The following is a 17,126-nucleotide window of genomic DNA, read 5'->3' as shown; positions in this document are numbered from 1 at the left end:
CATTTTAGTTAAGGGGCCACACACTGCCCACTTTGATCTCAAGTGGGCCAGACCAGTAAAATCATAGCATAATAATGCATAAATAACGACAATATTTCTTTATGTTTAAATCATTGGTGAAGGTTTTTGGATGATAAACACTATTTTAAGGTCTTTCTACAATAAACTAGAAAAATAAAGACCAAAAACAGCCCACTGTTTATCTGCCTGGGCTCTCCTTAGCATTAGTAAAGTCATCCGGCGGGCCGAGCTGGACCCACTGGTGGGCCTGATCCGGCCCGCGGGCCGTATGTTTGCCACCCCTGCCTTAGACCTACCTGAGCAGCATGGGGCAGGAGAGGCTGAATGGGCTGGCTGTCCTGTCCATTGAAAGAGCAAATCATGCATTACCACTTTTATGTTTGAAAGGCGTCGTTCGACAAGTGTACTGTGCCTCTGACTGTGCTGTCAGCTTGTAATGTAGGTCTTGACGTTCAGATTTTGCGCCTAAACGAGCTATATCGTATCGTCTCGTCACATGATCAAATAGAGACTTGACATTGGCGAACACGATACATATTACCCAGCAATCATCATTGCATGTCTGTATATGACAAAAATAACAAATTAAATTAGAAATTATTCATTTAATTGAATCGGCTTTTTAATAGTTTCTATAGTGTATGTACGATAAGCATATAATTGTGTTATAGATTGCTACTGACGATTTCCCCCTAAAAATTATAAAAACATGACAGAGACAGGTTTGACATTTTGAGGGAATATATAGCATACAATCATCCTTGATCACTGTCGCATTAAATAAGTGACACTTTGACATCCATATGTTCGGAAACATTTTGAAAGCAGGGTCTGCTTTGCCTTCAAATCTTCAATGCTGGCTGCATTGTCTACGCCCCTGGCGCACATGCACATTTTCTAACACAGCACAGCTACACTCAATTAAAGCCATTAGCAAATTAACAAAATACACCTTTTTTAACCACAAATAAGAGATACATAACAGCGACTTCACGCATTCCTGCCTAAAAGGACAACAGCACAAGTGACAGTGATAAAAGCTTGCTAGGATGCCAGCTGATGTCTCTTTGCTAGCGATGCTGTGCTGTAAAAGCTTTTTTTCTGTGGTCTTACCCAGAGCACAGAACTACAGTACATAGTGTACAGCCTGGGTGGCTAGTGTAAACATCAGGACTGTTTATCTGTACTGCACATAATATCAAAATGAGCTAAAGATGCTTTTCCAAAAGAAATTGTGAATGTGACTGCCCTGCAGCAGCAGTTGGCTGTTGCATACCGTAACCAATGCAATTAACACATGCTAATACTTAGCCCAACAAAAGAAAGGCTAATTCTCCAACCAGCTGTTAAATGAACAATAGGTATAATCTAACAAGGCACAAGGCAGTGATTCTCTAACACCAGTGACCCATTGACCCACACAGTCTGCTATTAAAACATTACTCAGTCCATGTTCAAAATTAGTTGAAGACATCTCTGCATTACATTTCATTACACAATACGTTGGTTCCCGAAATGCCTATGAAAAAAACCCTCATCAAGTAAAGAATTCCTCCATACTGTCCTTTAAATAGTTTAACTGGAAGTGGTGTTAAAACTGTGGTTCCATTGTATTTCCTCTAGAGGGTAGTAAAGTACAACTTCAACAGCTGTGAAGTCTCAGATGCAAAGATGACTCAAGGATAAGTGAGTAGAGATGACATTGTCACATCCCTTTGACCAAAAAAGTGGACCATTTATTTTGAGATTGGAGGTGGAACATAGAACATTGAAAAATGATGACAAAACGTTCTAAGGGATCATGGTGATGAGATTAATATATGTCTTAATATTTTAATATTAACTTATGAATTGTGAAAATGCTCTCTGATTCAGAAGTCAAGATCTAAAAGTTTGCTAAACTGCACAAAGAAGGAAATGAAAACATGGTATATTTGTGCTAAAAGTGTTTATAATTTGGGTGAAGTAGTGATTGTAAAACACCATGTCATCCATTAACTGTAAGTAGAAGTTGAAAATAGATTTGAAACATGAATCATATAATGACTCAATGATATCCTAGAGGAAAACCCACTTTTGAATCATGGCAAGTTACAGTGTTGATTGATATGAATCAAAATGCCAGTCACGCTCATGCTAACAAAATAAGTCCCCACACATTCTTGCAACAAATCTCTCTGTATGGTATTCTAAATGTTTTAAAGAAAATGTTCTTGCTATTTTATGTGTGTGTGTGTGTGTGTGTGTGTGTGTGTGTGTGTGTGTGTGTGTGTGTGTGTGTGTGTGTGTTTGTGCGCACAATGACTGCGCATGTGTTTATGGTGGGAGGTTGAGTCTGTTTCCTCAGGAAATAGCATCATCCTTGGTAGAATACACAGGACCTTGCAGAGCGTCTGGGTATGTCACACCACGGAGGAACATGTACTATCCCTGCTTAAGTGCCGGCAGCCGATTAGCATTGCCCTTCGAAACTGGACTGCAAAGCGCATCAAGTTATTAGAGGTATGCTTTTATCTTCACTGTAGATTTGCTCACTGTCAACACAGACATGATTTCTTTTTGTGCTGAAGGAATTGAAAATAGAAGGAACATTTTGTACAGGATTAGATGTCGGGAGTATAAGTTACAAGGAACTTGGAGTATAAGGAACAAACAAGTTGAATGAATCTCTGAAGTGTGAACCAATCATTGACTGCCCACAGGAAGGTTAAAGGATATCTATGGGTATCTGAATTTTCTATTTGTGATTTGTTGTGTGATGTAGGAACTTGTGTGGAGTAGGAATGGGAAACAGCGAATAGGATTTGACACAGTTGCGGTTGCCCTGATATTTATACATTATGAATGAAGTGCCCCATAGTTACTATAACGTTGTTATGGTATTCAAATGTCTTAAAATAAATGATGATCCTGTTAGAAATCTATCAAGCAAAGTAATCTGTTGGGACACAAAAGAAAAAAAACCTTTCCCCAAGATTCACATGGGGGGTCATAAACAAATCAATTTATGTTCATTTGAATTTTGAAACTTTTTTATGGTAAAATTCTCTACAGGACTGACATAGCTAAACTGTAAACATCTAACTCACAGCCTGAATTAAGTGAACTGCTTTTTCTGAGTGTTATCTTGTTAAGTTTAGTTGGTATTATAAAGTTAATAATGAAATCATGTAAACATGTGAATACACAAAAATATAATTGTTTGGCTCTGGGGCAAACTACTGAATACTTTTTGTCTAGGTCACTGCTTATTAAGGACAAAGTGGTCAAAAGAGCTGTCAAATTTCAAATGGTTCATGACAGTGTAAGGGTGTTCAATGCCAGTTTTGCTTTTAAAGCGGGGAAAGAACAGTTCAGATACAGAGAAGATATTCAGTGGCTTAACAGATCATCTTTTCTTGTGTGCCTCTGAACTTTCCTTGAAATATGTCTCTTGAAATATTTTTCTGTAAGGGCTGAAATTTAGTCACAGTGGTATTTTAATGTTTTAGTATGTATCATGCCATTTCAAATTTTTTATAGCCATTGACAAAACATCAGAAATTATATATTTTTAATTTTATTATATATATATATATATTATATATATATATATATTATTATTATTTTATTTTATCTTTCATGACTCCTAAGACTGCAGCATTGCTGCAATACATTTTACTTTAAATGTTACACAGTTTTGTTACCTTTTCATGAACCATGACACATATAAGCTCTCTTAAATGTCATTATGACTTTCATGATAATGTGACACCTTAAGATTGGGAGAAAATAGTAAGATAAATTGTAGACAGTTATAGGATCGACTAGGAATTCAGTGGAAATGAGAACATGAATTTAAGGCCTCAAGACAACACAAATCATTTCATAGCAGTTAATCCATCTGATCATTGTTCGTTTAGGAAAGGTTGATTCATTAAACTGTGCATAGGAAGAAGACTTCCAACAACCAACAACAAATCAATCTTAGTGTGTCCTGATTACCACTGTATGCCACCGGTCAAAAATGTGATTTAGGCTGAAGATGTATGCAATCATTGAGTAAAACACTCATACAAAATTACCATTGGATTTATGACAAATGTGTGCGATGAAAGATTGTTCACACTGTGGTGATGAATATGAATCAGCATCTACCCAGTCCTTAGTGTAATCCATGCCCAGATGTATCCATAGGGACATATCTTCAAGGGCATGAGCAGCATACCTCAGGTAAAATATCATAAGTCCACGCCAATTTTACAGGTTTAAAATGGCTCTTTTCATAATAGATATCTTAGAATATTAGAATCTTTTTTCCTTGAATTCTGCTGCATTATACTAGTCTTGGTTCTTTTCATATACCTTTGATCTCTGTTAATGATCTATTGTTGCTATTGTGAAATAGTGTCGTTATTGTGATGTATACAGCTTTTCTCAAGTGCACTAATGATGGAAGTATTTTCTAGAATAATATCACTTATGTATAATATAGTAGCACTTTCCGAAAAACACTACACAGCAGACTTTTTTCGCTGTGCAATTTCAAACCATCACACCTACAGCATGGCATTGTATCGGTTGTATCTGCAAAGCTATTATTCAATCATATTCCTCTTGTGCCACTTCCTACTTTTTCTATATGTATTGATCAACTCTTACTATGGATCCTAATTCTGTCCATCTGTCAATACTGTTCTACAAGCGAACTCTGAAGCATTTTAAAGCGACTTAACCTGTCTGTAATACAGTCAGTATGAGCTCTGCTGGAGGTGGTGAAGTTGTTTACAACAGCGGACAAAGTTCTTCCATGTTGTTCTTCGTTGTTTAAATAAGGAAGTTCAAGCGCATAATGCATCTATTTTTGTCTTTTCAGATTAAGGAAGACCTCCGAACCAGAATGCCCTTTCTTAAGAAGCTGCCAGGACGGTCAAAGGGTTGCCACAACAAAGGGGAGCTAACCATGCCAAGCTGCAATTTAAATCCATTTGAGGAAGTGGACCAACAGTGCCAATACTTTCCAGAGGAAGCTTTGGCGTTAGAGAGGTCCCAACAACATTGTTCCTTCGAAAGTGAGGCAGAGGAGAATGGAACCAATTACGGAGAGCGACAAGTGGGTTCGAAGGGCAGTCAGCCTCTTAGGGGGACACTGGTGAAACTATACAGCTCCTCACCGCTGAAGACATTGGGGAAACTGGGCAAGGAGCTTCGGAATACAGCTCGCAGCAAGTGGGGAAACAATGCACCCTCCTCACGCAGCTCGACTCTGCCGTCCGAGAAGAGGAGAAACAGTCGGAGGAGTTCAGAGGAGATTATGACCTTACTGCGCTATAGGTGTGTGTGTGTGTGTGTGTGTGTGTGTGTGTGTGTGTGTGTGTGTTTTTTTTTGTGTGTTTTTCCTCTTTCTGTCCATAAATCACTGTTTAGGTTTAGGTCGGATGACTTGTAAGTCCCACCCGAACTGAATTGTAATTGAGTGCTCTTTAAACGGGAACTTGTTATTCCACGTGAACTTGCAGTTTGTATGTTATTCCATTTTAATCTGTTTTGCTTTGGGCCCCTTTATTAATTAATCAGAGTTATCTTTTAGTTTGAATATAGAGCAAAACGATATCTGCATGATCACGGCACTGCCTCAGCATAACTGTAAAGCTAGGGCTGATCATCTGAAAAACACTCAGCTACGCAAAATAATTCCCAACAAGCTTTGTTGTACAAAGTTTTTACAAAATGTATTGACAGGATTAACTGTGTTCTGCTTGAGCCAATACTGTATTGTGTGCTTCCTTCCATGTGTTACATTGTTGGAAATGACAGTTGGTTTCTCTGCTGCAGTCTATTTGTAGACCCTTTTCAAGAATTGGTTCTGTTTTAAGCTAACACTTGTAACACCAATGTCTTTTTCTATACCACTTCCACCTATTTCAACCGTACCTCGTGCTCCAGTTTGGCAAGCCTACGCAAGGAGTCTACCTGCAGAGAAAGCCTCAATGGTGGAGAGTCTAATCTCGAGACAGATGATGATGCCCGCAGACGCCCATCCTTCCTGCGCATCGTTAGTCTTGGCAAGCTTCGGAGGGAGTCGATGGTGGACCGCATTTCCCAGGAGGCCGAGGAAGAGAAGGTGGAGGAGCCACCAGTGGTCAAACCAAGAGAACCTCTCTCCGGTACAGACAAGAGAGTTAATATTGTTTTTAACATAATGTGCTAGCCATGCAGTGTAACATTAGTGTATTACAATAGGTTGACATGGGCCTTATCCTCTATTTGTCTCTGTGCAGTCTTAGAAATCCTGCGGCTTGTCAACCAAAGGAGTCTACTGTTAGCTGACACTCACATTCAGGAGCTTGAGCGTGAGTGTGAGCTTGACCATTCTGCTCCCAACATGGCGATACCAACCACTCGTAGGTCCAGCGCGATGTCTGCAGGACACCTTCCTGAGACAATGTCCACCTCTTGCGTCTGGGACGCAGGCCGGCGCAAGGCTAAAGATGTGGAGCTTCTGTACGAGGCCCTGCAGCAGGAGATGTGGGACGTGGTGCGAGAGTCACTCCGCCAGCCCTGCGCCGGCCCACAGCTGGGCCTGGTGGTGCTGGTGATCCAGCAGGAGGAGCAGGCCGACTCCGCCTGGGCCCAACGAGAAAAAGACAAATCTCTGCCCGACGAGGACGAAGAGGACCTTCACGAAGGGCTGTACATGACCCCCAGTGAAGGCCTCCTCCAGCCCTGCTGTCGGCCTCGCCGCCTCATGAGGCGCTGGGAGGAGGCCGTGGGAGAGGCTGCAGACTGGTCACTGCCCCAGCCTGGGGGCATCTCCGCTGGCCAGCTGGCCTCATTCCTGGAGCGTCTCAGCGGACGTGTCCTGGAGGATCTGGATGCAGCGTGCAGAAACGTGGTGGGCATCTACCCAGAGGACTTCAGTGCTTTTCAGGTGTATGTGCAGAGCTACCACAGGGCTGTGGCTCAACGCCTCAAGACAATTACAAGTGGACCACTCCAGATAACAGACACATACTCTCTGCTGGACTGGATCTACAATATCTACAGCAGGTATTGTCCCGGTTCAGGACCTTCCTCCCATAGACATAGGTTCTAAAGGTCTAGTGAGAACTCTGCTGATGATGATGATAGAATTTCTGTCAAATTCTCTCCAATTTCATTTAACTGCAAGGGCTTAGGCAGTTGTTCTTCATATTACTTTGTGTGGTTTGCACGTTAAATGTTTTTTAATGTTGTTAAGGAGGAATTTGTTTCTGATAACATTGTGTGCTTTGCACATTAAATATGTTTACTTTGTAAAAGACAATGATATTAACTAACTTTAAGGTCCAGATGTGTTGGTATAACTAGGCATTATTCTGTTAGTGGGAGTTAGTAGTGCATGACATTGATATATGTTCTGTGATGCAGGGATGTTCTAGGGCCAGTGGGCAACATGGCAACCCTTGACTGTACCCAGCTAGAGCCACTGTTAGCATCAAAGTGTGTCGACAGACTGGAACAGGACTGCATCAATACCGTTAAGGTAATAAGCCCTATTTTGACAGCGAAAACGGTTGGCGGAAATGGCCTATTCCGCCTGGGCGGGTTGTCTAAACTCTGGTGATAAACAAAACGTTTGAGGTGGTTATGGATAGGCGTGGTGACATATTCTTCTCTGGCAGAGAACATTTGAATGCACCAATCACCAACAATCTCTTCCCAAGTCTATCTCAATCTTTCTGCCAAAAAAAAATCAAGTTACCTTTATAGGAAGAGTAGCACATTGTACCTACTTATTCCTGTATTAGCAAAGAAACAGGAGCAAACCTGTGTTATGGGTTAATGCAATTCATCTATCTTGGATATCCTCGACGCTAACACACATCCTGGCAGGCTTTCGAAAAAAAAAAATCTTTGTTTCAAAAGGTTAAACTCCTTGAAAGACTTGAGCTTCTGGGAAGAGGTAGTCTACTTTGTCTGACTTGAATTAAATGCTCCGTCAGCAACAATCAAATGTCATCCATTATGTAAATACACAATAATGACATTTCTTGTTATTTCTATTCACATATTGTAGTCTAATTTGACCAACACAGAAGAAGAAATGCCTCACACATTTTCCACAAAAATTGGCTGCAATAGAATACAGACAGAGGTTGTATTCATGTTGGTCCAGGTGTTTTATCAACATAAACTTAGCTCATAACCTCCCATGTCTTATTTGGCTTTTGATTTTTTGACTTTTATTTCCATAGAAAATAAAGCCGACCTCTTCTACTCCCACAAGTTGCACCCCACTGCATTTAACATTAACTGTCGTCAGCCCGAAGGGATGTGGCTAGGGGGTTTTAAAACAGGCCTAACAAGCGGCATATATGTGTCAACAAATGTAATTGTTTTGAACAGAAGAAGCACTATGGTTTATTTATTTCTATTGTTAAAGTGCCCCTGGTGAACAGTGACCACAACCCATAGTGAAATTGCCTTATTCTTCAGTTGAAAGGGTTTGCTCGACAATGCTATCGGTTGGCATTGACCAATTAACTAATTAACCAATCCCTAATTACCCTCGGCCCACTTAGTGCCTTTGACCACTCGTTCTGAAAGGTGTCCTTTTTGTGCAACAGTGCACAGAAAAGTTTTCTCCAGCCATTTTAACCAACAGAAAAGAGCCTAATGTGTCTTACTGTATACCTGAAGTGTGCATGAACCTTTACTTGAACATGAACGTGTGTTTGTTTGTGTGTGTGTGTGTGTGTGTGTGTGTGCGCATGTGTGCGTGTGTGTGTGTGTGCGTGTGTGTGTGTGTAGGACAATGTAAGCATAGAACTCTCACAAGTACTGGAGGATGAGGAGAGAAGATGGGCCCAATCTATGCACATTGAAGAGTATCAGTCCAACCTTGCACGCTCAGTTATTCAGGTCAGTAACTCACACACCTAACATGAAACCGATCATCTTAATAACAAGAAAGACTTTTTATTGAGCAGTGTCTCTGAGTATTCATGCATATGTATTTCTGTGTGTTTAGCGATTGAAAATAGACATTGACAGGTCAACAGCTATCAACCAACAGCTAGGAGCTCGAGTAGCTCGCTGCACTCTTAGTGGCCTGGCGGACTTCTTGCAGAGGTAAGGTGGTAAATAAAGAGTTTTCACCTGATGATAGAGCTGAAATTAATGGTGTTGATGACGGTGGTAACAATCATTGCTTTTACTGCAGTTTCAAAAGAAAGGTGGAGCTGTTTCATGAGACGCAGGCTGATTTCGGGGACAGAGGGGATGGATATATCTCCAAGACAATCGCTCTTGTTAATTGCATACCTCCCTTCAGGTAAAGACATTAAAAGAGGCAGATTAATAAGTATTTTTTTGTAAGTGTGAGATGTGGATAATGGAGTAGTACTGTGCTGGTATATATCTTGTATAATGTCTAGAATGTTTTTATTTATTTATATACAGCATGGACTTATATAACCTATAAAACATGCTATGCATAAAGGCTGCCCTTGACATACTGTATGTGTCTTGTTGGTTTGGCAGGAACTTTGTGGAGCGCTGCCGGCAGTGTGATTCCCTCGGGAGCACAGACTCTCTGGATCATGCACACTCGTCACTTGAGACCATTGTCAACCAGTCCACCAAAGTACTGACCGACAGACTGTTCGACAACATTAGGGTGAGAGATGTATTCAGTGCCGCTGCTAGTCATTTTGGTGCCCTAAGCATAAGTCCTTTATGATGCCCCCCCCCCCCCCCCCCCCGAGAAAAAAAGTTTGTTTCTGCCAGTTTAACATTTTATTAAAACGAAAAAGAACAACTTCCTCAACCCCAAGTGAGGGACACTTTCTTCCAGGTGTGCGCGCGCGCCAACAGCTGACCAACAATAATGAAAATCGCAAGGTTTCATTAGCCATACCATAAACCTATTAATTTCAGTGTAATTTTGGCAAACCACTACTGTACTTGCTTGGATGTATTGTTCATAGTAATAGTCATGACAATTATTACAAGTTTCTCTCAAATTTCATGTTGTTTTCTTGAAATAGCATTAGACCAAGGCTGCCCAATTTGGGGCCCGCGCTCCGATCAGAATCAGAGTCAGAACGTCATTCGTTAATCAGCATTTTAACCCATTTCGAACAGGGCCTCTGTCTCAACGTCCTATGTAACTCAGACTGGTTGCAGTTCACTGCCTGGCCATAGTTTTAACATTGTTTTAGATGGGTCAAGGGGGGGCGCTATTTACCTCTTGCCAGATCCATAACTTTGCAGCTAAAGTTGTAATTCCTGGTTGCTATGGTTATCTAGCTAAGGCTATGGTTAGCTAGCTAAGGAAACTTTTAATAACAAACGATTTAAATGGAAGATTTCCGTTTGCATGAAATGATAGCTAGTTATCTAGCTAATGTTATAGTCTCCTCGATTTAACTTCTACAATTATAATGGGTGCCTGTGACACTTCGTATGAACGAATTCATATTCATGAGTTCATATTCACACATATTAACACCAGTTCATTATGTGTAAAGAATGCTGATATGAAATATGAAAACAACCAGTAGTCAATGTGCAAGCTTCCAATTTAATTTGATTTAAGATACTCTATTTGAGTTGGGGCAGTCTGTCCTTCAGTCGAGGCATGATGTTCTCTCGCTACAAGTTTCACCTGTTCGTGTTGGCGTAACAAATGCTTGTGGAGTCAAGTGCAGTTGAGAGGCGCTTGTCTCCAGGGCACAGATTACACTTAACTGTTATATTTTTCTCTTTTCACGGATACAAATAAAAAAGGCTGTGATTGGAATACGGGACTGGAGCTGTTCCTGACGGGACAAATCAAAATCACCCATAATATTTCGGGATGTCCCGGACAATTCGGGACGGTTAGCAACCCTACTTGCACCTAACATATAACATATTTGAGTGTGCTAACATTAGCAATAACGTCAGCTAGTTCGAGGTGTATGCATAGCCTAACCATTAAATTAGCAGCTCATTTCCCGTATTTAACAATGATTACACATGGACTTACCTGAAAGTGATGCACGGGCATCATCTCGCAGTTTATTTCTCTTTCTTTTGTCTGCCCCTGACTCCTGTTGTCTTTTTGAGGCCATTTTCGAAAAGCTGACCTAGCCTACTGTCAAAGTTCGTCAGGCCACTGAGATAGGAAAGGGCACCCACGGCAAGCTTGGGAAGTTGAGTGTGTGGGGGGGCACCAGCGTAACTTTTTTTAAGCAATTAAATATATCTCTTGTTCTGCCTGTTTTGTGATATACATGCCTAAAAGGTCCCTAATATTTCTATACTGAAATTATATCGGCATTATAATTATTATAACTATGATGATTTTTCAGTTGCCTATTTTTTGGTGCCCCCACAGGAGTTGGTGCCCTACGCACAGCGCGTAGTGTGCGTTATGGGAGCGGCGGCACTGGATGTATTCACACGCATCAGCAGCCCTGGTCACTAGCGTGTCCTTGTTACTGGTCAGATATTCCTTGCTGTATTATTCTTCAGTACTTCAGGGTGTTGTTCCGGGGTTTGTCCCTGGGCCCATTTTATCCGGTGTGTACATAGAGGAACTGGCGTATATCAGATTACATAACTCCAGAATGCAATTTCCTTTAGCTTCCCTGGTGCAGATGTTGAATATCTTAGTGCAAGTCCTGCCCAGACAAAAATTCAAACGGACCATGGTTGTGCAGTATAGGAAAGTCAATTACATACATGTGTTAATACTTAAACATTTAGCTGGCTAGCTATAGTTGCTCTAATGGTAGCAGGACCTTGTGTCCTAGCAAGCTTTCACCCCTCTATCTGAAGGCCGACAAAGTAGTTGCTCTGTGTGAAAAGACATGTTTCTGTAAGGAAAATAACATGCAGAGAATAATATGGAACAGATGAAGGATGCAAAGTCAAAATGAAAGTCTCATACAAATCTGAATTATATATTTGGAACTGATCGACTAATCATTTCCATATCTTTAAGTGTGCCTGTGTTGAGTGTTTTTGAACTCCTACCCAGTAGTAAATCTATGGCTTAGAGCCATAATGAGAAGGAACAAGAGAACTTTTTGAAAAGTACGCCCTGATGCATTTTTTAAACGGATCGTGTCATCACAAATCAGCTGACGTGTCAGGTCATTGCTAACCATGTCTGTGATGTTTTGTAGGAGCATGCTTTTAAGCTTTGATCATGAAATAAATGTAACTCGCTTCAGACGACTTCCATGTTGTCCGGGCTTTGTCAACTGGTGAATCGCATATATGTGCTTTCGAGAAATAATGAACTCTGGCAGTAAGCAGATATTCACCTTTTCTCAGCGAAAGGGCAGGTGTAGATCTCCTTGCCAGCTCTTTGACAATAACTTGTCTGTACTGGTTTTCTCTAATGAGGGATCCAGGCTTCCTGAATGAACACGTGTTAGCACACAATCAGCCGGACACCTTGGGTACTTTCCGCCCTCTTCCAATAATTCGGGTATTGCTGAGCCATATTCTGACAACATGCCATGTCCCGGCTCTTGAATAGTCCACCACTGCACAAGTGTCAAGCTGTGGCTCTATGGGTCAGCCATAATGAATGTAAAGTTACATGCCATCTGGGAAAACAAAAAGAAGAGGATGTTTGCAATTGCCCTGTCGAAAATATTACACATCAGTTTAATAGTTTGAATTAACACCTTCCCATTCTTTACTAAAGCTGTTTTAAAAAACAAAACAAAAACAAAAAAACAGCTGCCTTTGAACTTCACACATAATCAGCCAGGTATCCACAATCTCAATATGTTAGTAGTCAATACCAGTACTGGTGTAACTTAACAATTCTCCATACCAGATAAATACCGCAAGAGACAAAAAGTCAAGTATTTAACCAGAGTGTAATTATAATAAGTTAGAGTTAAGTAGATAGTACTTCAAGTATGTTGTAGAAATATTTCAAGTGGCCTTTAAGCTGCATCCTTATTTTTCAATATGATATAGGCTACGTTTCTATCATAGATCTTGCACAAATATGCAAAGGTAACTGAAAAAACAAAACAATACTATAGGTGACATTTTCATTTTGTCTGTTTTATGTGCTCCAAAGCTAAGATGGGTGGGATGCATGGGTAGGCATGAATAGCCTTGAGTTAGGGAAGCCAACACTCGGTTGGCAAATTGAATGATCTCATACTAGTACTACTACTACTACTACTAGAGGTAATAGTAAGTAGATATTTAATTCCTCTTCTGTGAGACACTCAAACACTTTGTTTTATTTCTGTTACAGCCATTTTTCGACAAGCTGGTGAAGCGAAAATGGCTGAATAACACTGAGGCCTTTGAGAATATTGAGATTACCATCAAACAACACTTTAAGAAGTTCCGTCGAATGGACTGTCCTCCATATCAAGTAAATATCCATTTGTCTTTACCACTCGTTCTTGTCTTCTTACCATACTTTCCCTTCAGTTACGTGCTGTGAATTAATCTGTTCATATTTTGAAATCCTTCCTGTCTGATTGACAGATCCTGGTGAATGAGGTACACAGGCGGGTCTTGATTGAGTACGTCCGGGCAATCATGAGAGGCCGCATCATCTGCACATCGCTCAAGATGAGGAAGAGAGTGGCTTACAGACTTCAGGATGAGGCCAAGCAAATAAAAGCACTTTTCAAAGATCTGGTTAGTAATGTGTTTTTGCTAGAACCCTGTCCAACAATTCTTAAGAGATATTAAGGGCGTCAGAAAGGCAGCAGTAAATTTCCCCCCATGTGGAATATTTGTTTCGTTATTTTTGAATTGGAATATTGAAATCTTTTCTTTCCATTAGGAATCTGATTGCTCGTGGTTAGACAGTCTCATTGCACATCTGGCAGACATCATTCTTCTGGAGGACATTCCATCAATACAGATGGAAGTTGGAGTACTGGTGAAGGAGTTTCCAGACATACGGTGAGATATTCAATTCAATTCAATTCAATTCAATGTTATTTATATAGTGCAATAAGAATACAATTGTATCAAGGCGCTTAGATATAGCCCTGAACAATTAAACATAAGTAGAATATAAACATTATATTCATTGTAGCAGCAAAATTGAATAAGATGTTGTAACAGTGGGGCAGAATTCAAATGAAATCCATGTCATATCATATCCAATCATAAGGCATCAGAACACATCATGGAAAGGGCAGCAAGACTCATTTAGAGTCAGTGTCAAATGGCAAACAGATCACAGACAGATCAACTAGTTGGTCATGAAGCTGTATGCTACTGCTCTATCGAGACAATTAAGATCAATTAAGATCAATTGAGATTAAGCCCATGGATGCAAAAGTTGGACAAAACTCCAATCTACCCACCACACATACCATACACACATGTTCTGCTACAAAACTGGGGTAACGTAGGAGGGCTACTAAAAATGTGGGGGGTTACTCATTACACATAATTAAACAATGCAACAAACATTTCAGATTACGGTAGGCTAACTGACTCATTTCAGATTACGGTAGGCTAACTCACTCATTTCAGATTACGCTAGGCTAACTCACTCATTCCAGATTACGGAAGGCTAACTGACTCATTTCAGATTACGGTAGGCTAACTGACTCATTCCAGATTACGGTAGGCTAACTCACTCATTTCAGATTACGGTAGGCTAACTCACAAATTTCTGTGGAAACTTCTCCAACACGGCAAGAATTTTTTCGAACAATACAGTGCCAAAAACAGGCGTTCAAAGGAGGATGCCACTTGATATACCTACTTGTTTTTTGGCAGGTTCCAGAGGTTTCTTCAAGGTCATGATGTCCGAAAATAGTCTAGTTGGTAGATGTTATTTTAGCCTTATTTCCACTTCATCCTGCCCCGGGCTCAAAGGGCACCAGTGCCTGGGCATAGATATGTACGGCGATAAAAAAAAAAAAAGGCAAAATAGTGTAGTCACGTTGCCCTGTTGCCTTCATGATAGACAAAATTGATGGTCCAAGGGGTATTTACAGCTAGCGTGTTTGTGTATTTATAAGAGATGCAGTGGAATTCAGGAGAATAGGTCATTAGCTGAGTGGCAAATCTCCTGCTGACGCACAATTCAATGCGGCTGACAGGAAATAGCCGCCAAGGACTTCCTGTTCCTGCCATCCCAATGGGAGACTGGCTGGTGCCTCACATGAGATCAAAGAATGGGGCCCCAGGCTCTGGACACATGTTAAGTCACTCAAGCAAAACATCTCTTATTTTTGGGAGGCAGTCTGATGCTCTGCAGCTTGGCCACATTGAAAACATTTTCTGCTTTTCTGCAACTTCTGCCCCAGACGTGTATGGGAAAAAGTGATATGTCAGTTTAGGTTTTTTTAAACAAACCTTTTGTAAATCTGCTCCACGGAAGCCAAATTCATATGTATGAATTGAAGAGGGCCAACTCTAATCAATCATGAATTATCTCAGAACAATTTCTGCATCACAATTTCCAGATAAAAAAGCCCACAGCCCAAAAAACTTAATACTGTACATTTTTTGCCATGGGCTCATCCTACCAGAACTGAGTGCCAATATTTCACTGGCAAACCCCATTTACAATCTCTCTTCTCCTATCAGGGTCTTGTCTATACGTAATCTGTACATCTCCTAACTCCAATCTCTCTTCTCCTATACGGGTCTTGTCTATATGTTATCTGTACATCTCCTAACTCCTGGCCATCTGCTCTTCCCTCTCAGGAGGAGGCACATCTCCACCGTACTGAACATGAGGGGGATGATGCAGCAGACTCAGCGACAGGTGATCCTGGGCATAGTGTGTGACCTGGAGAACAGCGAGAGCCCTGTGGAGGTGCCCCGGGACCATGCCCTCTTCTCGGAGATCCCCGTGACCAGTGAGGTCTCTTGTCTTGGGCTGGTGGTGATTCGCGTAGCCCTTACTGTATCTTCATGGGTCTCAACCATGTGGCCCCACCGTAGACATAGATATCGTCATCGCCGTGGGCACACATGAGTCATCTCCGAAGCTGCTTTAGGATTCCATTTGTTGCAGTGATTTCATTGGATTCAATATACACTCCCAGTGTTTCATAAGGTGATGGATACAATGTGCTTGTAAAACGAAAAATAAAATTGTACAAAAGGGCTAAGTTAAAAATCAAACTGAGATATACTTCTTTATAGTTCTTTGAACTTTTTTTTGTAAAAATGTTGGTGTAAATAAACATAATCATCAACACAGTCATGATTATACAAACTGATTTCATTTGTCTTCTGGCCATAAACTGGTCTATATTTGCAATACTGTGTATTTATGCATTTGTAACTATTTATCGTGCTATTTTTACACAATATGGATATTATCTGTTTCACAGTTAAATGAATAAAATGCTGTTGCAAAGTCAGATATTCAGTTATAAAATGATAATTCCATCAGTTTTGTAATTTATGTTTCAAATTGTAAGTGAAAATAAAAAACAATTTAAGAATGAGTTGATAACCTGTTGAATTGCTCTGGATCATGGCTAAAAGTGTATGTGTATGTGCTGTAAAGAGTTCAAATACAGACACTCATTATTGTAAATTCCCAATCCCTGCACACATTTTGGCTACATGTGTTGGTCTGGTTGGGGAACTGTATTTACCAAATCAAATCATCTGACAGAAATGGCCACCAACAGCTGAAAGTTTTTTTCCCCCACTGTGAACGTTGTGATTGTCAACAATATTCACGTTATGAACAGAAACTATTTGGATTAAAAAAACATGTGGCTCCTTTTCAGAAGTTACTGACATAAAACTATTTGAATCTTGGCCCATCACCACGTAGAAGTTAGGATATTGGAGAAAAAAAATCCCATTTGGTAGGTGCTGATAGTTGTTGTTAATATGCTACCTGAAGTAATCTTAATACTAAATCAAATCTCTTGGAAAATATGAATGCTCTTGGAAAGATTTCCAGGAATTTGTTTTTTTTATACTTCCTCTAATTAAAGAACAGTGTGGCTGGAAAAAAACAGATTGTTGTTAATCACCTGCCTGATGTTTATTTTAGGAACCATGTAAGGCAGTGTCCTTTGTTTGTGTGCTGACTCCCACTCCAGCATGTTCTTCCTTCAGTTAGTTTGATTGCCTTGGAGACTTCAGCCTCTCGCTCATTGTCAAAGTGAGGCACA

The 17,126-nt window shown here is 40.5% G+C and overlaps 1 protein-coding gene across 1 annotated transcript; it reads left to right on the top strand.

Moving 5' to 3' along the window:
* Nucleotides 1-2,410: 2,410 nt before the first annotated feature.
* exoc3l2a (exocyst complex component 3-like 2a) lies at nucleotides 2,411-16,439 on the top strand. The gene is made up of 13 exons (XM_012815504.3): nucleotides 2,411-2,523; nucleotides 4,877-5,334; nucleotides 5,947-6,167; nucleotides 6,282-7,050; nucleotides 7,411-7,525; nucleotides 8,794-8,904; nucleotides 9,014-9,114; nucleotides 9,206-9,316; nucleotides 9,526-9,661; nucleotides 13,259-13,381; nucleotides 13,498-13,653; nucleotides 13,802-13,923; nucleotides 15,691-16,439. Exons 2-13 carry the CDS (start codon nucleotides 4,901-4,903, stop codon nucleotides 15,962-15,964), a joined length of 2,673 nt encoding a protein of 890 aa, XP_012670958.2. The 5' UTR covers nucleotides 2,411-2,523; nucleotides 4,877-4,900; the 3' UTR covers nucleotides 15,965-16,439.
* Nucleotides 16,440-17,126: the final 687 nt, after the last annotated feature.

The sequence above is a fragment of the Clupea harengus genome, chromosome 19 (assembly GCF_900700415.2).
Source record: "Clupea harengus chromosome 19, Ch_v2.0.2, whole genome shotgun sequence".
Classification (NCBI taxonomy): Eukaryota; Metazoa; Chordata; class Actinopteri; order Clupeiformes; family Clupeidae; genus Clupea; species Clupea harengus.
The sequence above is the reverse complement of the archived record's forward strand: the minus strand, read 5'-3'. Positions and strand labels throughout refer to the sequence as shown.